At 42.0% G+C, this 23,218-nt stretch overlaps 2 protein-coding genes across 2 annotated transcripts; both read left to right on the plus strand.

Moving 5' to 3' along the window:
- Positions 1-936: 936 nt before the first annotated feature.
- LOC306708967 (olfactory receptor 14I1) lies at positions 937-2,064 on the plus strand (the record flags this gene model as incomplete). The annotated part of the gene is made up of 1 exon (XM_079176950.1): positions 937-2,064. One exon carries the CDS (start codon positions 937-939, stop codon positions 2,062-2,064), a length of 1,128 nt encoding a protein of 375 aa, XP_079033076.1.
- A 6,192-nt stretch (positions 2,065-8,256) lies between these two features.
- LOC306701766 (phosphatidylinositol 4,5-bisphosphate 3-kinase catalytic subunit gamma isoform) lies at positions 8,257-21,884 on the plus strand. Its single transcript, XM_079167170.1, has 12 exons — positions 8,257-8,714; positions 9,802-11,018; positions 11,609-12,245; positions 13,360-13,425; positions 14,927-15,152; positions 16,251-16,345; positions 17,201-17,344; positions 17,483-17,573; positions 18,400-18,530; positions 18,895-19,006; positions 19,235-19,392; positions 19,845-21,884. Exons 1-12 carry the CDS (start codon positions 8,469-8,471, stop codon positions 20,100-20,102), a joined length of 3,381 nt encoding a protein of 1,126 aa, XP_079023296.1. The 5' UTR covers positions 8,257-8,468; the 3' UTR covers positions 20,103-21,884.
- The last annotated feature ends 1,334 nt before the right edge of the window (positions 21,885-23,218 follow it).

Consider the following 23,218-nt stretch of genomic DNA (forward strand, 5'->3'; position numbering starts at 1 on the left):
TCAGAGTTATATACTATTTACTCGACTACATCTCAGAGCTAAATAATGTAGGCCTACTTTACTGACACTAACATTTGATATTATAAAATATGATGCATTGCTATAGATTACAGAACGAATGGTAAATAAAGGAGTTAAAAACATGCAGCATACACGTTAATGCAGCAATAATATCCTGAAACATCCGGTATAATAGTAAAACACTAATAATTTACTGCACGGAGAAAATACATTTTGCTGATAATAACATACTTGAGTAAGGTTCTGAATGCAGGACTTTTACCTTATTTTCCTATTTATGTATTTATGTGAGATCCTTCATTAATCTTATGGTGGACGTATTTACCTGTCATGCACAGCTGTCACTAATAACATTGTTTATTATCAACATGAATTATAAAGTCGTTGAGGTGTATTATAGGCAGTGAGCCGGAATGCAGAATGCAAACAAAGGAATTAGATCATCAACGGAATTTCTGAAGGGAAAATAAATTGTAGAGTTGGCACCAGACATGAAGGTAATCTGTGATTTCACCAATCAGTGGTCACTCCAAATTGAGGAATTAAAAAACAAACATATATTGAATTTAGGAAATGTGTAATATTGTTTGAGAAATATAACTGGACATGATTTTTTTTTGATGTGCTCTTTCTTGCATGGACACAGAACACGTTCCTCCTCTTGGTATCCAATGAACTAATCCATTCATTCGTCAGCAACCATACAGGTGTGTAAGAGGGCGTTGAGACGCTCCATGTGGTTCCACATCTGCAGCGCACTCTATTAAACACCTATGGCAATTAAGATTATGTACATACAAGTAACGGAGAAGGGTGGACTTTTTGTACGTATAGGGATTACTGTGTGTACAGGGGTCGAGGAAGAGCATGATTTGAACAACACATGTCACTCAGCTCAAAATGCAAACAGCACCTATGTTGACAGCCGCGGGGGCGCACAACCCCACCGGACAGTGCTACTGGTTCAGCGAGGAGAACCTAACCGAGCCGCGCGTAACCGAGCGGCTGGACCCAGCCGGCTGCCTCTTTCGATCCATACTGCCCCATGACCAGGCAGTCCCGGCGCTGGTATGGATTTTCGTGTTGCTGACTCTCTTCTCGTTTCTGGTTAACGGACTCACCCTGTTTGGACTCGGGCGGTCAGAGGACCTCTCCTGGGAGCCGCGCGTTGCTTTCTTTAAGAACCTGATTCTGAGCGACCTCTTGCAGACCGTCACTTTCGGCCCGGCGGTCATCCACTCACTCGTCCTACGCCGGACGATGGCCTTCAGTGCCTGGTGTAACGTCCAGTACTTTGTGGGGACCGTCAGCATCTTCTCCAGCCTTCTCACCATCACGAGCATGGCACTGGAGCGCTACGTGTACGTGTGCCACGCCATCCACTACTTGGTCATCCTCACTCAGATGCGCCGGCGGCTGGCCTTGGCCCTCATCTGGATCTACTCCATCTCCCTCGGCACCATCAACGTGATGTTGTTGCACATGGGGACAGGGCAAAATAATGAGCAGGTCACCCGTGGGCTACTGTGCGAGCCGGACATGGTGGAGCAACACATGGGCTTCCCCCGTGCCTCTGCCGTCTTTCGCAAATGTGTGGGCTCCATCACGCTGCTGGTCTGCCTCCTGGTCAACGCGTTCTCCTACCTGAGGATGTACCAGGACGCGTGCAACGCGATGATGCCGTTCCCCACGGTCAACAACAAAGCGCGCAGGACCGTGTTGTTCTACTGCGGGATGCTTCTCCTGCAGCTCCTACCGCTGCTGCTCAAAGTCGCCTCGGACGCGCTGTGGGAGGTGGAGGGCACCGCGGCCATGGTGGCGCTGCGGGAACCTATCCCCTCGGACACGGCGGTCGTGCTCCACATGTCGTTGTTGGTAATGCTTTTAGTGCCACCGCTCATCAACCCGGTGGTCTACGGGCTGAGAAACGCGGAGATGAGGCGGGCGATGCACAGCCTGTTCCGGTGGAGGATGGCGAGGAGGGGCGCGGATGCGCGTTTGGAGGCAGAGATCAGACTTGGATACATTGTGCCTCACAACTGAACTTGGGTAGACTGAGCTCAGTGACCATTGTGATATGTACATTGATGCAAGCAGGCTGGAACGAACCCATTGTGACTCAGACGCTACCCAGCGAGCATTTTTTCCGTTGAAAAGACGTTTAATAAACGACTTCAGTCACCGATGAAAAGATATTTAGAAGTGGTTCAAAAGTGAAAGTTGTTTCACTGATTATTTAAGGATTAAACGTTCACATTTAGAACATATTTCACCGGGATTTACAGTGGAGGATTCTTTCATCCTCATCTTTGTGCAAATCATAAAGTATATCGTTATTTTACATCAGGGGTAGTCAATTAAAATTCAACAGGTCCAGTTAGAGATAATTTCCTCAAGCAAAGGTCTAGAACATGACAGTTATGTTTATGATTTAGTGCCATACACATTGAAGTAGCCCAACAGTTGTATCAATACATGTGTAGTCAACAACTGACTGTCAAATCAAATAAAGAAAGTTCTATTGAATAATATCTCAACAATATTTATTGTCAGATAAAATAAGGATTAAAGAATAAATTACATAACAGAAAGCTTTTGAAAAATGTTTATCTTAAAGTACTTCATTTAAGAAAAAGGCCTAACTGAATGGTCTTTGCCTTGCTGCTTTAAATTCAGTTTATTCAGGGTGAAGTAACTGTCAACCAACAAATCCACGATATTATATTCTTCTCATCTTCTAATAAGAGAAATGTATGTGCAGGGACTTATACGTTATATCTGTGGTTATTTAAACCACTTGTTTCAGCTCTATTTCTCTCTATTAACATCATTGTTGGTCAGTGAACTCATGTGTTAGGATTCTGATCATATTGGGCTCTAAGGTTTATTTTTCTGTCCCTTCATTTCAGATGTGAGTGGGTACTTTTGTCTCATATGGAGCTTCACTTTGCGGCTTTTAATGATCGTCACGGTCTCTGAACATATGAGCAGTGGCGGCTGGCCAATAGAGGGGCATGGCCCCTCCTTGAGCCACAAAACAAATATGGAATGTAACAGAGATGGGCAAAAATATATCAAAATGTATTTTGATACAAAATACCCCTCAAATAAATCTATTAAAGTAAAATGCTAAATACTGGTGCCAGAAAATGTAACAAAATACAATACATGTATTTTGTATTTAAAATATGGAATACTTTTTTTCTGGATTTTCCGTTTTCTCACAATTTGGTATAGCAGAGCATTCAGGTTTGGGCTATATAATGTACACAAAGCTCTGGTGAACCCCACAAAAAGGAAGAACAGTCACAGAATGTCAGTGTAATTTAGCAAAGCTATTAAAAGACAACTTGATTGATTATGTATATATATATTTATTAATGGGACTTAACAACCCATAAACTTTGGCTTTGTATCAACAAGAAAATATTCATCACATATGACATACAAGCTCCCTATCTCCCTCTTCCTATAGCTAGCTACTCGACTGATAAGTTAACTTGCTAAACACGCACTAGCCTAGACAGCATGCTAGCGTCATTAGCATGTTAGCATCGATCACTAGCTTGATATTATAACCATCACCATGTATATACAATAGGCTATGTAGCCAGACCCAGACATAAGTTATACATCAAGCTAGTTGACATCTGTCACACTCAGATACAATATTTAGCTCGACAGACAATCCGTTGAACTTGAAGATCTGAAGACTGAACTCATGAACTGTTTTTTGATTCGTGGAGAAAATATTTTGAGTATTTTAAATACAAAATCACTCCACTCTGAAGTATTTTGTTACAAATTACGTTAGATTTTTTATCGTCCCTATCAAATACAAATTACAAAATACTCATATGTAATTGAAATACGTATTTCAAATACAAGTAATAGAAATATTGCCCATCTAATATCCAAATATATGCTTTTCGTCCTCTCCGCCTGTCTGCATGTCTCAGCAGCGCTGGGGCCATCGAGAATCTGCCCAAAAGAGGCGGGTCTACGAAGCAGTTTAGCCAATTGATGATTAAAGATATAAATGAGTGACATACAATTTAACCAATCAGCGTCCTCAAATAGATTCAGTTTGGCCCCAAACTACGCGTTCTCGTCAGTAGAAGTCTCTACAGGCCAGCTTTTTAAAACAACGGGGACAGATCCATCACGGACAGTTAGGGAGTGAGGGAGGAGGAGGTAAGGAAACATGAGAACACCAGGGCACACATGGAGAACTCTGTCAAGCTACATATTAGGCAAAGTGAACATCTTTTCTTCTACATAGTTGTCCTCAGTCTCATCTGCTTAACTTGGTCATGGAGGCATCAACATGTAATAGAGATGGTGAATTAACAGTGAAAACTGTCGCGGGGCATGGTGGAGGACTCAAGCGCAGACCAGGCAGAGTAGTATGAAGAGAGTAATTTTAATGAACAAAACAAACCAAATGTAGACCATACAGGAATCGGCAGGGGATCCACAGAGCAGAACAGAGACGAGGGAGGAAATTCCAGCAGGACAGGGAAGACAGACGGGAAAACCGGGAACAGGACAAGCCGAACGGGCGGGTAGACAATACAAGGATCTGGCAAGGAGTGACTGAGGGGCAGGAGTTTATGTAGGGGGAAGAACAGGTGAGAGGAGTTGTGCTGATGAGGAGGAAGTGCTTGATTGGTGATCAGAGGCAGGTGAAGGGAATAGGCTGAGGGAGTGACTGGCAGGTAGAGTGAGGAGGGTAGAAAAACACAGAGGCAAAGCCTAATCATGACAAAAACTCATCATAGCTTAATTTAACATCAGTATTCCTAATTACACTTCATGTTTACTTCTCCTGATCTTTACCTCCTACAACAAGGTCCATAGGGGCATCTCAATAAATAAACATGTTCTATTATATTATATATGTATGTGTGTGTTTTATATTATACTGAATATTATTATAAGATATATATATTATATTGAATTCCCTGTGAGGGTGACAAAAATAAGATGTCCTGACGTGTTTATCAAAGTGTTATTTACTGCTTTTTTTCGTGTTGGAATAAATGTTAAATATTTAACTGCAAAGTAGTAATGAGTGTTTGATACTTTAATTTGTTTGCATTACATCATACTGGGATGTTTGCTGACATTAATAGGATGGCCCTACCTAGAACATTTTCCACCAGCTGCCACTGATATGAGACATACTGGTCTGTGGGCAGAATTCACATTTAAGACTCTGTCCATTCTTGGTTAAAGACTCTGGTCTCTGATTGGCTGACCAGCATAATGTGATCTGATTTACAATGCATATAATTGGTCGGTGTGTTTCCTGGACCACTGAGCCAGTGCCGTAAAGGGGGTTAAGATTAGATTAGATTAGGTACTCAATTAATTCATTTTTTTGCGACAGCAGCATTTATAAAGCGCTAAAATATAAGCGCTGCGTCAAAATGTAATAATTCTCAATTATCTGTCGGTTTTAGGCCCAGGGTCCGGATACAACAGCGTCTGGGCCCGCCTATAAGTGACCCCTGTTTTAGAGACTTAATAAGTAACCACATCCACATTTCTCAGTTGAAAGACAATATTGTAAATGTTCCCACCTTTCATGCTGTGTTGAGGAATTTCATGTACACATTTAAATGTCGATTGATTGAATCGAAAAATGTAATCAAAATGGCCTTAACTGAGCCAAAACAAAGTGACACAAGGTATAACAAACGTCTCTATGTATTTTAACCACTGTTGACTTTTGAACTGCAATGATAATACCTGTGTCTTGGTGTCTTTGTATAGTATTTATTTGTTGTTGTTGTTGTTGTTGTTGTTTTTTATATGGATCCATGTGTTTGAAATAAAGTTGAATATCTCTGTAGGCTAAATATATTATCTCTTTACTAGCACCACTAATGCTCCCTTATTAACATGTTATATCTCCTTTCGATTAATCGAGAGAGAAAGATTAATGGCAATAAAAAGTATGTGGGAATACAGATGATGTTTTCCATGGTGTTCATTCATTTCTTTGTGATGGTAATCTTTGTGTCTCCTCAAAACCTTTTTTTCCCACAGTCAATGCTGCCATTAATTCTGAGAATGCCAGTCTCACAACATATACTTTGATGAAAAGGGTTGCCTTAGTGTCTGAACAGGCAATTTAAACAAACATTTCAGCGTCATCCTGGTCAACCAGAATACATCTGCTCAAATAAGCTATGTGAGTTACTGGCAGCACTTGATTTAAGCTGGCATTGTTGTCTTTTTGAATACACTTACTGTATATTCCACGGTACAACGCCTCAATGATTCAAACACAACCCAGTTCATGCTCGGCTATCTCCATATACCATAACACTAGAATTCAGGTGTATAGAAACACAGGATTGAAGGTCCTGTGCCTGTCTTTTGATGATATTGCAGCTGAAGAATTCAAAGGAGAACTGCAGTACTTCCTCTTCTAAGTTTCTTCTTTATGATATATGATACGGCACAAACCCTCCAGCAACACTGTACTTCCCTTTGATTACACTTGTACAAAAAAAGCAAAGATTATTGTGAATGTAGTATTGGCCTATTGCAAATGATCCTGAATGATTCTCGCCAGTGTTTACTGACTACATACTTCACTTGTTTTCTCCACAGTATCCACTCATAGAACTAAAGCATGATTAAACTTCCGTATGGCTACGTTTAAGCACTTACAGCATAGAATGCTGCAGGCATGAGTCAGCATTATTGCACTTCTTGTTTTTGATGCCTGAAAAAAGTTATTTTTTTAACACAAGATTAAGAGAGTTGCAAACAAGAGGCTAAACGAGACTACAAAAAGTCACCACGTCAACTAGTCCGCCCATATTCTCTCCCATGTGACCGCCGCGTTCAACGATCATAAAAGTGGTGTTCCTTTGTGAAAAATTGAATGGAAAAATCCCATCGGCTTTTTATCGAAGGAGCCAGTGCGACGCTAACTTCTGGGGTTGGCCGACAAAAAAAACGTCATCCCTGCAGCACTCTATTTGGTTAATATTAGGAGAGAGTCATGGTCTTGGTTAAAAATGTCAAAAGTCCTATACTCAATACTATACTCAATACTCAATACTTGACCCCCAAGACAAACATTCCCACCAAAATTCTGGCAACAACTGACTTATATTAATAATGAATTAATGACTATATTAATAGTATAACATTTTAATTTTCAGGAGACAGGGATGCCTGTGCCATAAAAACACTTAAAGAGGGTAATGGGGTGATGTTAGAAAGAGGGCTGACCATAATGTAGACAAATTCTTTTGTTTGCAACTACTCAGAGTGAGGATAAGACAAGGAGCTCGCTGTATCCCTTCCTTTTCACTTGTGCCTGGGATCCATTGGCCAGTGGCCACCAGTATTATGTATTGCTTACCAATGAATTATGCTGGAAACAATGATCTTTTTCATTTAAACTTGAATTTTATTCTGTTATACAGAATCCATTTGTTGGTTTTCTGGTTGTACTAACACAGATGCAGGTTGTAAGTCCTGGGTAAACCACTCAATCTGTATGTTTGAAAAGCTTTTGTTTGTCAGTTTTTGGCCTTTGGTATAGATTATTGCTTAACATGCCTCTTTCTTATCTGCAAGTTATTTTTCAATCCCTGTCACAGGAAAGTGCTGTACTGATTATTGTTAATAGTGTAGTTTAAGTGCAGAGACCTCACAGCAGCTGTTGAGGAAACCTTAAAGTGACTGGTTGTCATAAGCACCGCTTGAAAATCCCCTCTGATACATGGTGGCAGTAATATTCCAACTTTGAATTGAAGGTGCATCCATAATCCATTCTAAAGAGCCTTCTCCGAATAGCAAGTCAAACCACCCAAACAGGTTTGATGCATTCCCGCAAGACATTATTAGCACTGCTCCCCTTTGACCTGTTCAATTGCAAACACTTCTGTCACTGCATTTCTGAGTACATAACAAATGTTGACTGGTAAACCAAGAGGAACATTTGTCATTGTTTATTGCATTTGTTTTAAAGTGGAACACCTTAAAAAAAGTACCCAGCCCTGTTAACTGTGAAAATGTCAGAAAGGGTAATAACAATTTGTTATCTAAGTGCAAAAAGGGAACAAGGAAGTCAACCGATACAATGTCTTGTATGTTGTATGAATTCATCGCTACGTGTTTGAGAACTGTGGAATGAAAGAATGAGGAAGTCACCAAAACAAAAGGGAACACACAGTCTCACACAGTCACACAGGTGACAGACTCACACGGACTCCACCTGAGGATCTTAAGAAAGCAGCACCTGTATTTCTAAGAAATCTTTGGAGTTTTCTTAATGATTTCCTTTGTTAGCGCGCTGCATCTGCAACGCTCTATCAACAACCCGTTAACCACACTGCGGAGATGGATCCGATAATCAGTCAAATTCAGAGTTCTTAAAGAAAGGTATTTAAGTTTGTGATTTTCTCTCCTAAGTATCGATGGATCTCTCATTGCTCCTGAATCCGGCTGTCGGTCCACATGTTGTGGACTCTTTATTTGGGATGCCAACTCAGGGCGGCTCTGAGAACAACCTGAAATTCATCTGTGAGTTCAAGCACGGGCTCGGTCCACCGCAGGCGTCTGGCGATGATGATTACAATGTCAATATGGCGTGCGAGTCAGTGTCGGTCATCCTCCCTGCCCAGTGCAGTGTCCACCAGCTGCGGCTACGCATCTGCATGCAGGTAGGCAAAACCTTATCGGATGGTCTATTGTTAGAGTGTTTTATGCACTTTCTTTTCAATATATGCACACATATTGACCTTTTGATCAGGTGGTGACAGAGTTTTAGGAATGGAGAGCAGGAAAAGTCTTAAAATGTCTCAAAAAGCAGTGGTGGAAGAAGTATTCAGATCCTTTACTTACTTTAAGTACTAATACTACACTTTGAAAATACCCCACTACAGGTAAAAGTCCTGCATACAAAACATTACTTCAGTTAAAGTATGTAAGTATTATCAGCAAAATGTACTTAAAGTATCAAAAGTAAATGTATACATTTTGCAGTACAATGTTGCCAGTCTGTGTTTTACTTCATATGTTTCTGGATTAATATCAATGCTGCATTAATGTGTGTGTTGCATTTTACTGCTGTAGATTTGTTTAACTCTATATACTGTTGGCCAGTTTAAACTAGAGCAATGCATCATATTCTATATGTCAGAGCGTCGCTGTGCTGCCAGATGCATGACAGCCCTGTTTCCAGCTTTGTGATGTCTTTTCCAGCAGATCCAAGAGGCTTTTCAAAGAGTGTAGTTTGCTGAAGAAGGAGGAGAATTTTCTCAAAACAACACTTCATCCTTCAGTTTTCATAAAAACATTCAACTTCAAAATGATTCATTTTGGAGATACAGGGTTTTCACTGGACAGGAAGAGAATAGTTATGTATCTGAAAAGCAACTGAAGCTGTACATTTGTACTGCATTTTCCTCCAGTGCCACCATGAGGTTCACATTTGTGTTTTTTCATGGAATACCGTGACAACTAATGAATAGATAACTGCGGCGATGCTAGGACCTTTATCAGGTCAAAATTTGTATTTTTCTATACTACACCAAATACCTGCAAATCTAAAGCCATTTCTGTTACATGCTTAAATGCAGAACATTATTATCTTTACATTATTATCTTCCACTGCGCTATATGCTGTCTACAGTTCATGACATTACCTCACAGAGCTGCTGGTGTGGCTACAGACCTTTGGTTTAAAAATATATAATCAAACTGCAACCATCAACAATTTTCCAAAATCTTTTTCTCTATGCACTTCAGGCACAGGAACAAAATTGCCACCCAGACCCATTTGCAGTATTGGACCCGGAGAGATACACTCTGCTATATGCCAGGGGGGATGACTGGTACGAGGCCTATGATGACTGTCAGGTCATCAGGACGTTGGACATCCCGTGGTCATGTGACGACACCGGCCGTCTGTCGGCGCACATAGTGGTAAAACCGCTGAGGGCAGTCGATTTGGAGGAGAAGAAGAAACAACGGCGGCGTTTGGCGTACCTGATCGGACACGACCTGGAGAGAGAAGCGTCTGACAGACTCGGCGAGCTCACGTTCACCCGCAGGAAACTGGCATCTCCGAGAAGACAAGAGCTCAAGGATCGGGACGACGAGTTGTATGCCACAGAGCCTTGGGTAACGTGTGCTCCCATTCCGAATGACCTTCAGGACCAGCTGAACAGAAAGCTCCCTGTCACCCTCCATTACATGAGCAAGATCAGCTTCAGCATACAGGTGGACTTTAGTGCAACACCAAGTGTTCTTCTCACATTTTTTAGAAGAGTGGCGGCAGACCAGAGGCTTGATTATGACACTTCGGACAGTTTGGTGTTGAAAGTCACCGGGAGGGAGGAGTTTTTATCAGGAGACTACCCCCTAAGCGATTTCCTCTGGGTTCGACAGTGCTTGAAAACCAACCAAGACCTCCACCTTTCTGTGGTCCCCGTGTCGCAGCTCGCCGACGAGGCTGTCAACTTCGTGGACTGGCCTCTTGTTGACGGTTCCAGTGGCCAGTTCAGCTCCCACGACGATCTCCGCCTCGAAGGGAAGGATTTGGACGACATCTTCATGATATCCTTGTGGGACTGCAACAGGAGGCTCCGAGTGAAATTGCTTGGCTTCGACATCCCAAACCTTCCGAGCAAATGCCCTCAGTCTGTTTACGTAAAAGCCTCCATACTCTACGGTAACAAGGTTCTCTCCTCGGTGTCCTCCCTTCCCAAGGCCTTCGCAGATGAAGTGCTGTGGAATGAGTGGCTGGACTTTGATGTTCTCCTCAGGGATCTGCCACGTGGAGCCAAGCTGGCGTTCACTATTAATGCTAGTGGTGGTGACATCCCCCCAGTAACCAAAGACCCAAAACCTTCAGTAACCAAAGACTCCAAGTCGCCATCGTCTTCAGCCAATAAGGCACCGGACCTGCAGAAAGGGAAGGGAAAGGTGCTCTACTTTGTCAATCTTCTCCTCATTGACCACAGGTAAGGTTTTTAATATTAATTACATCTTCCAGTGTTAAATGTCAGAAAGGGACAACACGCTAACATAACATTTCTCTGCACTGTAGCTAATTAAAAAGCGACTTGGTTGAATTTCCTACTGTATTTTCTTACGACAGATTTTATGAAAATTATGCTTCTAAAATGTAATATATGATTTTATATGTTTAACAAGACAAACAGGCAGAAAATCAGAAGAAACAGCAGACGTTCGTAAGAGTTTTATTTACATTAATATTGATATTATTAATAATAATAATAAAGCAGAGAGGTAATATTTTAGGAACATCCCTATAATCACTGTGATGGCAATGACGCAGAAATAATCATCTCAGCCAGGAGAGTCATGTAATCGCCTGCGGGTCCGCGAGTCCATGAGTGAGCGTGCTCCTCTGTGTCTGTCCACCGCTAATCTCACATTCTGCTGCAGCGAACTGAATCCTATTTTGGGTGGCTGAGTGCGTCTCTGACCTCCAGCCGCTGCACTTGTTCCGTAAATTATCATAACTCTAATTGAAGGGTTTGTTTATTTCAAAGGAATTTTCAAATTGTCCACTCGTTTGTCCCTCTAGGTCCGTGCTCAGCCAGGGCCCCTACACCATGCACATGTGGTCCTACCCTGACGTGGAGGAAGGGGCCATCACCTACCAGGCAGACAAGCTGTCCTCCGCCACTAACCCAGACATAGAAGACTCCATGGCTATCAGCTTCCTTCTCGACCGCTACAGCTTCCCTGTGGTCCTGCCAAATAGCTTCAGCAACTCTGAAAGCTCCGGAAGTCCTTCCTCCAGCCTCCCCCCGACCAAATCAACCACCTTCTCACCCCCTTCCACCTTACCCAGCACAGATTCTTCCTCTCTGCATGTGAAACATTGCCAGGACTCATCGACAGACGCTGGAGTTCTCAGATCCCCATCTCCAGTCACCAACACCAACAATGCCTGCCTCAAAAGGTTCCGGGAGGAGAGCATCCGCTACGCCTTGAATCTACCCCAATATCTGCGCACTGTTGATTGGATGAACCTCAGAGTGGTCGAGGATGTCCACTGGCTACTGGGAAACTGGGATCCTGGAGAGTTGGATGTGACGGTGGCCCTGGAGCTGCTAAGCATGGACTTTGCTGACAGGACGGCCAGGAAACTAGCAGTCCAGAGATTGGAGAGCCTGTCCAATGACGATGTATTGATGTATTTGCTTCAGCTGGTGCAGGTATGTGTTTGTAGAGATACGGCAAAAGTGTGTGTTGTTGATCTGAAAAACACAAATTTAAGCCATAGTGTGTGTGTGTGTGTGTGTGTGTGTGTGTGAACAAAATATTTGAACATACTTTTCGATTAGAAGCCAGTAGCAATATTATGCAATTCAGTGCAAAACCACCACACATAATTAATATAGATTTATATCCAAACCTATTATTCCTAAACTAAAGAAATAGCTCCAGACCCCCAGGGGCCCCAAAAATCCCCAGATCCACTGCATTTGAACTGGTTTTGGATAATTGAGCGTTTTCTAAGCTCCAGCCTTAGTTACGGTTGCTAGACATGTTGAGTTTCTGCACAGCACACATACAGTTTACAAATGAAATTCTTGGTCAAAACAATGCGTCGTTAATTTCGCACAGAGGTAAAAGCAGGCTTCTCGTTTCTAGCTAGCGTCCATTAATGGCTAAATAGACAACTGCTTTTAGCTAGCTAATTATTGCTAAGTTAGCTCTTACACCCGCTGACCTTTTCATATTTCCAGCTGGCTTGTATCAAAATGAGAAGCCTGTATATGGCGACTAAATATACACTTCATGGCTACAAGGACTGAGGCTGATTCAAACACAATGCAGCTTGAGCTTTATTCTTATAGTTCATGTTGTGTTTAAAGAGTGAATTTGAAGTAAATCTGCATTTAATCAAATGACTGTTTACTAGTTATTGCCACGACTACAAGACAATTAATACATGGGACACCTGGTGCCTGGTTGTATTCCATGATTGGAGTACTGTGTCAAAATATTAAGATGCCATATTTGTGCTCTGCACTTTATGGATACTTGTGCACACTGATCCACAGTCAGAGAATGGGACGAAGGAGGGGGTTGTGTTGCACTGCGTTATATTGTGCAGGTGTTGATGTGTCACCTGTTTGATTAAGACATTAATATCATCATTAATAAAAGAATCTTCTCCCATTATGTTTTTTTTTCAGTTCGGATACATCCAAGAGGACGTGAACACTTTTAGCATGATCTCAAATACTTTTATTATGAAGAGGCACTTATACTTGACTACAGATTGGTGACATTATTTTTTCTCTATCCTGTTTACTCATACAGACCCTCAAAGTGGAACCTTACCATGACAGTTTCCTCGCTCGGTACCTCATCCAAAGAGCTCTGCGGGTGAGTCATGCAGCATCTTAATATTTGGAGCAACACACACGTCATATTTAGATGAATATAGAATAATGTTAGTAGTACATCCTTTTTGTATTTTTTGTTGCCATTTATCCCCCATTTAAAGAACATTCGTAATCATACTAGTGCAGTGCCGGTTCAGACTGCGTGGCCGTACGTGAAGAAAAGTGTGGTTGTAACGTTAGCATGTCCAACATCCAGCTGCAGAAGTGAACTAAAGTCAATGAGCAGCACACCCACCAATTGTGAAGTAGATCGGAGGAACAGTTCTCGATCGACCGACAGACAGATGTTGCGACTTCACCATGTGGTTGAAACTGGGTTTTGGGTTAAACCACGCCACCCCCCACCAGGTGTCAACATCTCATCTATGTGTGAGATTTGCTTTAAACCACATCACTGGCATCTCATTGGATGAGGGTCATATGCACCACAGGGGATCCCTGTTATTCGCCCATGACTTCACTGAGACTATAAACATCAGCGCTACCTACAGCTCTACGCCATCCCACACGGTTTCATTTATTTATGAAAGGGGGCGCTGAACAACGTTGTTGCGGTTAAGAAAACTTGTGTTTTTCTTCTCCTTATTGTTTAAACTAACCCACACACACACGTACACATACTCATACACACATATAAGCTGTGCTGTTATGCTTATCTCAGACGCACGCCGCGTGTACGTGTGGCCTCTATCGTGTGCCTCTTTGCTCCATTAATTGCCTCGCCACCATTTTTGTAGTTTGACGCAGCATACTCGCATACGAGACCACAGCCTCCATTTTTCTTTTTCTCTTGCCCCCCCCACAAAAACTACTGAGGCCTGAAGCATTAATTACCACGGTAGCTGAGACAATAATCTGGCTAGGACTGGGAGGAGAGCCAGGGCTGAGGAGATGATGAGTGGATTTTTCAACAGGTGTCTGCAGAGCAGGGAGAGGTGATGAGTTGGTTGATGGCAGGTGTGTAGGTGTGTAGGACAGGAAGAGACTTAAACACTTTTTGTTCCAAGGGTTTGTCAAACCATGGTTTAAAACACTCCATAATACCACGCTTATTCTTATTACAAGCTGGCAAATATAAAAGTTGTATTGAGTGTGCGCCACTTCCTGCACTTCTACTTTAGTCACATAGAACAGATCAACACTGGACGCATCAATGTTTTTACAGTTGCAACTTTGTCCAGTCAAACTAGAAAGAGGTTTACACTAGTCATGTGAGGTTTAGACATTTTTCTGAATAACTAAGTTAAAAACATTTAGTTGTTGGTGTAAGGGTTAATGTCAATGTGTAGTGGTGTTACCATGGTCTCAGCAGTGGAACAGGTGTGATTTTATGACATGTCCGGATGGACACCATGGACGTCTCTGTGACAGATAGAAGCACGTTTAAACTGTGAATCTTTTCAGCCCTGTCACACTGCGGCTTCATCTGTGTCTGTATCCTTCACTCACCTCACCTCCACTGTCGTCCTCCTTCACCGCAGAGCAAGAGAATCGGCCACTTCTTCTTCTGGTACGTCCGCAGTGAGGTGGCAGGGTGTCTGTACTTCCGCCAGCGCATGGCTGTGATTCTGGAGGCCTACCTGCTGGGCTGTGGTCAGGCCATGCTCGACAGCTTCACCCAGCAGGTCCAGGCTGTGGAGGCCCTGCAGGGGGTTGCTATAGCGATTAAAAAACTGTACCCCGACAAGACCGACCTTCCTCCTACAGGTGAGACACATCCAAGAAAGACATTCCAATGGATTAATCTACCATAAATATACTTTGACAGAATGCTGGAATAAAGTCAAAATCAGTGAAATTTAAACTTTTTACAGGCAGTTATTAAAGGTATACTGTTCTTTTGGTCTTGACAGAGGGGGAGAAATAAGATAGGTATGTTTCAAATGTTCAAACTGGGCATAACTCACTCAGGGGTCTTCAAACACAGTCCCTGTTCTGCTGTGACGATCCCTTTCATTGAGTTTGCTTTTGTGGTTCTTTGTCTCCTCGTCGAAGCGTGAAGAGTGTTTTTTAGTACCTTAAGGTAGAAATGAAACATGAATTTTAGGCAAGTTAGACCATGTTTCTAACATGTTTCTAATCTCACATGCTCATCTCACATTCTGTTGCAGCAAACTGCGTCATATGTTGGATGCCCAGTTATGGCTGCATGCTCAACCACCTCCTGTGGTTATGTTGCCTCACACTTATTCCCACTTTGTATTGCCTGTTTTACACACTGCCATTGACTTCCTCCTTCCTCCTCACTCGCTGCTCTTCACTGGCTGAAGGGCAGACAGCTTGGTGAGTTTACTTTTGTCTTAAACAGCAACTTGGAGCCGATTGCCTGCATACAGTCCAAGAAGCTGACTGGGACGGACTGACTTAATTCCTCGATTTCTCTAATTGATTCATTTGAAATTTCTACATGTGTTTCATTTTTTGATTTTGTGTTCTCCTCATTCCCCTTCCAAACATCCATCAAAGAAAATAAATATACATTTTCCATCAGCATCGTAGGCTTTTGCTGCAGCTCTGCCAGTTAACAAGGTACAACGTTGCCATGGAAATGGCGGAGTGATGTCTTTGGTGAGGAGCAGCGGCTACTTGTGCTGTCCTGCTGATTTGAGCACATTCTAAATATCCATGTCAGATTGCTTGTTGTATAACGTGCTCTAGTGAGTGAGGCAGCAGGACATGATGACAACCAGCTACTCTTCCAGCCATCAGTGATTGGTTGATTGTGTGTAGCTCCCTCAATGTTCAGTTCCCCCAATCCCCCTAACCAATTGGTATATGTGTGTCTTTGTGTTTCTTTTGCTTTAGCTCCCCTCAAGCTTCAAGATCTTCTTAGAAACAGTAATCTACCGAACGAATTCCTGCTGCCCTATGACCCCCGAATCAGAGCTGGAAGGATCCTGGTAAGCCTCGCTAATGCTGCTCGTGTGTGAGCAAATTGGGTGTGTTGGTGTTGAACGACAGTGTGTGGAATACAAACAATGTTATTGGTGTTTTATGATGGTCTTTGTCTGCCATGTTTAGTCTTGTGTGAGTGGTTCCCACACACACACAGTGATTACATACATATATTCACTCTCCTTTTAGCTTTAAAACTCAGGCCTTTTAGCTGCTAATGTACAAGAACATTTGACATGATATGAAAAAAGGTTTTGTTAGTGCAGTGGGTGGGCTATAATTCATCAGTCACTGGGTCAGTTTCTGTCTCTCTCTCTCTTTGATTTGGTCTCGCTCCATTCCTCGTCCCTCACGTTCACTTTTTCTTCTATTTCCTCCTCTCTTTCTCTCATCTCCCTGTGAGCTTGTCGTGCCCTGTCTCCCCTTTTCCATCCATTTATTCCTCTTTAAGTTCAAATATATTTTTCATGTTTTCCAATCCAATCCAGCTACTCTGACCTACAGTAGTCCGAATGTGAACTGAACGCTCGGTTAAACGTTTCAGCCGTAGCAGCGTGTGGTTACTACATTACAATCATACATAGATGTCAATAAACATTTGACAGTTAGTGATATCAAACTACCCAATCTAATTATGACTAAAATATTCCCAGTCTGGCAGGGAATGATGCAGAGTTTGTGTGCAGGCTCATGTGCCCAGATGGATGGATGGATGTTAGAAGGACGACACTTTTAAATATATCTATGAAAAAACTGTTTTATGGCTTTAGTCCACATCGGACCTTCAATAAAACCCATTCCCTATTAACTGTCAAGCTCACCATCAACAAATCAGTTCTCTCTGTATCCCTTTCGTCCAGCTGGACAAATGCAAGGTGATGGCCTCCAGGAAGAAGCCGCTGTGGCTGGAGTTCTCTCCCATGCCGTCGCCCACCTCTGCTACACCCGTGGGAATAATCTTCAAAGAGGGGGACGACCTCAGACAGGACATGCTGGTCATTCAGGTCAAAGAGAATACATTTGATCTTCAATTATTTATCTCACTGAAAAATAAAGAATGTTGGTGTTTTAATGTCGGTGAATATATTCCTACCTTTTGGATAAAGATAAAGACACCTGACTATGTGCATCTTCCTGTTCAGACGCTGGTGCTGATGGACTCTATCTGGCAGGCGAAAGCTCTGGACCTTAACCTCGTTCCGTATGGCTGCATCTCCACAGGACACAACATAGGTCATTTCCTCTTTCATTATCGATTTATTCAGTTAGCTGTTTAACTATGCTGTCTGAAAGTTTCTTCTGCAAATCAGAACATGCTTATTAAGTCATTAGACCTAATTAAACCTACTTCGAATAACTTGGAGTGTTGTCTCCATTTTCCATATTTTCTTTGGGCAACCTCTGAGAAATGATAGACCCGTAAATAAAGCATACCGTTTTATTTACCAACATGAAGGTCTACAATAAATGTTATTCCGAAAGTCCTACGGCTGGAATCGAACCCAGGACGTTGCGGTTATGTCACCACTGCTAAGCTAAAAGAGGACTAGTGTCTCATTTACACACTTGTTAGCAAGCACCTTTTTTCTAAGACACAACAAAGAAAATTCCTGACGTTTTAGTCTCTTAACCAAAGACCTTATTTCAGGGGTCTTGCCAAAAACCCATTAAAAAAACCCATGATTTTGAGATGAGTGTGCAAAGGGTATAAATGCTGACTCATTTCTACAGCTCTATTCTGGTTTAGTGTGACGTGTGGTATGGGTGGTGTGTCTCCAGGTGGATTTTTGCGGGTCGCTCTGAGTCAAAAGTCCCGGGCCGGGTTTGTTTTCCCACTCCTCCCCTGATTGGTGGAGCTTCTTTTGTTAGTTGGATGTTGGAACATAATTAAGAGATAAAGGGGAACTAAGTGGGCCAGAAAAAATAATCTACAAGCGCTGTAAAACACTTTTCAACACTGTCCTTCAAACATATAATTCCCAGCACCCAGGATACAAGCAGGAAGTCCTTTGGAAAGTGATGTGAAAAAAAAAGGTGAAATCAGGTTTCTCCTCCACAGGTATGATTGAGATTGTGAGGAATGCAGCGACCATTGCTGCCATCCATTGGAGCCAGGGAGGAACGTCAGCAGCCTTCAAGAACGATGCTCTGTTTGAGTGGCTCAAGTCCAAATGTCCACTCCAGGAAATAGTAAGTAATCTGGACGTAGTTCAGGGTTTTCGACAAGATGTGGACCCAAATGAAAAAAGCCCGCTCCAGTCAAGCCTTACTATTTAAGATGGGCTAAATGACATCGGTCTGTGCAGCTGCCCACTTTAAAATGCTGAAAAATAGTCATTTTTCTAGTTACTTTTTCTTTCAGTGTCACTAGATGTCCTGTCTTTAACACACTTTCACTTTTACCTTCCGATGAAACCTTTTTACAGCGTGCCTAAATTAAGAGTGTAGACTTTTGTTCCTTTGGTTTCAAATACATTTATTATATAGCTTCGGTATTAGATCTGCCACGTTACCAATTGTGTTACTGCACTGCTGTGATCTCATTTGATTCCAGCACTACAAGGCCGTGGAGAGATTTGTGCACTCCTGTGCTGGTTACTGTGTGGCCACGTATGTGTTGGGCATCGGAGATCGACACAATGACAACATCATGATCACAGACCAAGGTATGCGCCACATGGTTCACATTCCCACACGCTGTTAATTGAGCTTAGCTGAGTAAACCTGTCTGCATTTGTGCAAAAGTAAACAATCCAGATAATGTAAGTCACACTGAGAGAGTGACTGAATGATGGAAAAAGAGGAACAAATTAACAAAACACTGAGTTGTGAAACCCACATGAGTTTATTGACAGGCTGATTGAAATGCTTTGTGTGTTTCCCGCGCCTCTCAGGGAACCTGTTTCACATCGACTTCGGTCACATCCTGGGCAACACGAAGTACTTCCTTGGCGTGAGCAGGGAGCGTGTACCATTCGTCCTCACGCCTGACTTCCTGCATGTCATGGGCAGGGGCAAAGGGCGCAACAGCCTCTACTTTCAGCGCTTCAGGGTGAGAAGCCCTGATTGTGTGCATGTGTGTGGGTGTGGTTGTGTTTGTTTGTGTGTAATTATACTGATACTTTCATATCATGATAAGGCTGCAGTTCTATATTTGTCATATTGTCAGCAAATCCTATGAAAAGACAAAAACAAACCGCAAAACATTCAAAATGCGTTAGTATTTCTGTCAATGCTTCCGAGGTTTCACACCCTATCTTTGACTTGCAGCCTCCAGCCTATTTGTTCTTACAGAAGGCGTACATTAACAACTTTATAAAAAAGTCGTGTGTATGTGTGTTGCATAAGTGAATGGACAAGTGAATCCACTGTGCACGTGTATGTGCCGATGTGTACATTTGTCAGATATTGTGTCCTATATCCTATTATCTTTTGTCCTTATTTCCTCATGTTTTCTTCTTGTCCTCCATTCCTTCTCTTGTCTTTCTCACCTACCCACATTAGGACACTTGCACCCAGGCATACCTCTCGCTGCGCTCGCACTCTCGTCTGCTGATCACCCTTTTCTCCCTCATGCTGCTGACGGGCATCCCCGAGCTGAGTGCTGCAGAGGATATTCGCTACCTGCGAGAGGCGCTCCAGGAGGAACAGGGTGAGGCAGAGGCCAAGGAGCATTTCCTCCAGCAAATCGCTCTGTGTGAGCAGCTGGGCTGGACTGTGCAGGCCAACTGGTGGATCCACATGGTGGCAGGCATCAAGTAGACATTTTGAATTGTGCCGCAACATTTTATTATTATTAATGTCTAAATGTAATATTGTTTTCTTTTTTTGTGTTTGTTCTCATTGTACTCATGTACTCCCTCACATGAGTGAGGGCTGTTTTTATAGACTTCTGGCACAAAAGATGCTCTTCCACCTTTCTAAACAGGATTAGTCAACAGCATGTCAAGATCAAGTCAGCCAGAAATGTCACTGGCACCTCAAACACGCCTATTCTGTATGTTTGGCTACTGAAATTAGCCAAAATGACCTGCATTGTTATTTTATTTAAATATAAAATTGGCTGACTGCCCCTATTTGTATTAATATTGAGCAGAAGCTCATATAGTGTGTGTTTGTGTGTATATACTGTATCTATATAGTGTACTGTAATGTTAAAGGGGAACGCCACTGATTTTACATATCAAAGTTTAAAGGTGTTGGCAACTACAGTACATAAGTGAAAAAAGTTGTATAAAGCCAGTCAGCGTCAGTTGTTAACTTACTAGACCTTTGTAGTCTGCTCCTTAACTACACTTGAGGCTGCGAACTATTGGAGGCCAAGTTGCATTGTGGGTAATGTAGGCACGAGGAAGAAGAACGTGTGGAATGAAAAGGACCATATCTCTGCTTTTGCTGCGGTTTAAACACTTTTTCTAAAGTGTCACTGTGAGTCAGAGTGCAATGCTAAAATGGATGGAGTACTCTTTTAAGGGTAGAAACTCACCAAACACAGCAAGCTGGGTAGAGCTGCTGGCTTCCATTTATTTCTAAGAGAAGCAGCAAATCCCTCTTGGGGAGCATGATAGGCGTCTAGCTTGACATCGGCAGACCAAATCCCAAAAGATCTAGGAGAATCATCTGGTTCCAAGGCCACTAAGATCCCACAAGGGAAAGATATTTTACATTCAAGCGTCAACCAAGAGTGTTAGACACAGATTATAGCAAGCCCTAATATACAAAAATGAGGAGGTGACTTGACTGTCGATATACAAGGTTGATTAATAAAAATTTGTTCTAAAATTCCAGATTATTAAAAATAATGACACACCATGCATATTAATTAGGGCGTGTGTCGCATAATTTAGAATACAAATGTGGAAACTAATCGGGTGATGTCCACAATGGTACACTCCTTGTCTTGTTAAACCACCTAATACTACATTAGGCTTTATATGAGATGTGAACAATGAGGCATGGACGTTTGTCAGCTATATTAAGATGCCATTTATAATGTCATTAGTTCCCAGATATGAGATTCATCCACATCTGCTGTAATGAGGCCGCAGTGGGGACGTGACAAATGTCATACCACATAATACTCCTCCACATCATGACTGTATTTTTCATATAACCACATTTTATTTTTTACATTAAACTTGTATTTTCATCCAAGATGAATGTGTAAGGGGCACTCCCAGGAGCAATTCATTTCACTCGTCATGAAGAGAAGTGCTCAGCCTGGGGAAATACATGTTGGAGGGTCTAATGAAAAGATGCTTTTGAGTTGCATCATGGGAAATGTAAGATTCAATATTTTGGAAGTTGTCCTATCCTAGGGACTGAAAGTCAAGAAAACCTAACCTCTGCTGCTTCAATTTTGACTTCTATTTTAATCTGCCAAGATTTTAATGGAATATTTATAATAATATAAGTAAAAATTAAATTAAATTAAAATAAGTGGAGAGCCCTTTTAATGTTTTTTGCAAAGCATGTGGAAAGTGACTAGAAAGAGTCTGACTTCATTTGTGTTGATATCCTCAAACTGTATTGAATAAAAACCTCTTGAGACGTAATGTGTCGTCTTTAACATTTTCTCATCTCATAACTGCAGACCTTGTAGTCCCACAACATCTCTCATTGTGACGCAAGTAAAACACACATACCGTGCATGCATGCATGCATAGTACTGGTGTAGAGAAAAGGTGTATGGGGATAAATGTAGGGAGAGGGGGGAGCAGGGGTCGTGGTGGACTTCAGGGTAGAGAGACAGACGAACAACGTCACTACCGTGGATACAACATGGATTGCTTTGCTTGCTGTTACCTTTCCACCGTCTCTGTCTCCCCATTTGTCTGCTCTCTTATCTGTCTCGCTGATTAATTTGTCCTTCTCTTGTCAAAACCATGATCATTATTTTCCTTTTTCAAATTAACTTTCCAGAGCCTTTTGTTCTACTCCCTCTTTGCCTGCGACCTTTACCTCGACTCAGGTTAGCCTTTCACTTTAATTGGTTGATAAGACCTAAAGACATGACATTACTCATTATGATCAGCGAGGAACATGAAAGTTCACTGCCTTCATTATGGACAGATTGCTGTCCACACTGTCCAATAATTATCAGACACACTTGTGTGTTGTGTTTGTGTCAAGCATTGTCATTTTTTTAAAACAAAAGCTTGTTGTCAAGGCCAAAGAAACCAAAAACCTGTCTCTTAATTACATCCATGTAGCTTGGTTACGAACTCCAAAAGAAGGGCCATGACGTTTGAATATTAATTTAAGAGTGTTGCGTTTTATCATTCTATCATCTATCTGTCTGCTGCTTTCTACCACCAGGTGTCACTGTCGTAAAGGAGGTACTCCTTGAGACTGAGTATAGAGAGTAAGAGAGTAAAGATGGCGACTACTAAATGTACAGTGCTATGCTACTATGCTACTATGCTAGCGACTAAGAGCTTTTGTTTTATGGTATGTGCATCCTGTTGAAGTAAACGGCACATTCATCACCTATGGAACTGACAGGTTCCCAAAAAAGAAGAAGTTTATTTAGTTGTGTAAGTCATCTTTCAACATATTGCATCCCACCAAAGCAATTTGTTACATTGGGACTCAGGCGGCAGGTGACAATTCTTTGTAACAAAATTCAAGACAATGCAATCAAGCAAATTCACGAGCTGGAAAAGGAACATGGCTTTTATTTAATATTTTGCTATCCTAGCCCCTGATTGACCCTGCTATACATCATTTTTACATTCAAGACTTTTGCATTAAAATCTACTTTTGAGTCATATATATATATAAGCCTCTTGTTTTTTTTGTTTGAACTCTCAGTCAGTTGAAAAGCTACCCCAGATGTTCTTCCACCCAGAATGGCAATGATAGAGATGTGAATGATA

Source organism: Pholis gunnellus (genome assembly GCF_910591455.1).
Source record: "Pholis gunnellus genome assembly, chromosome: 2".
NCBI lineage: Eukaryota > Metazoa > Chordata > Actinopteri > Perciformes > Pholidae > Pholis > Pholis gunnellus.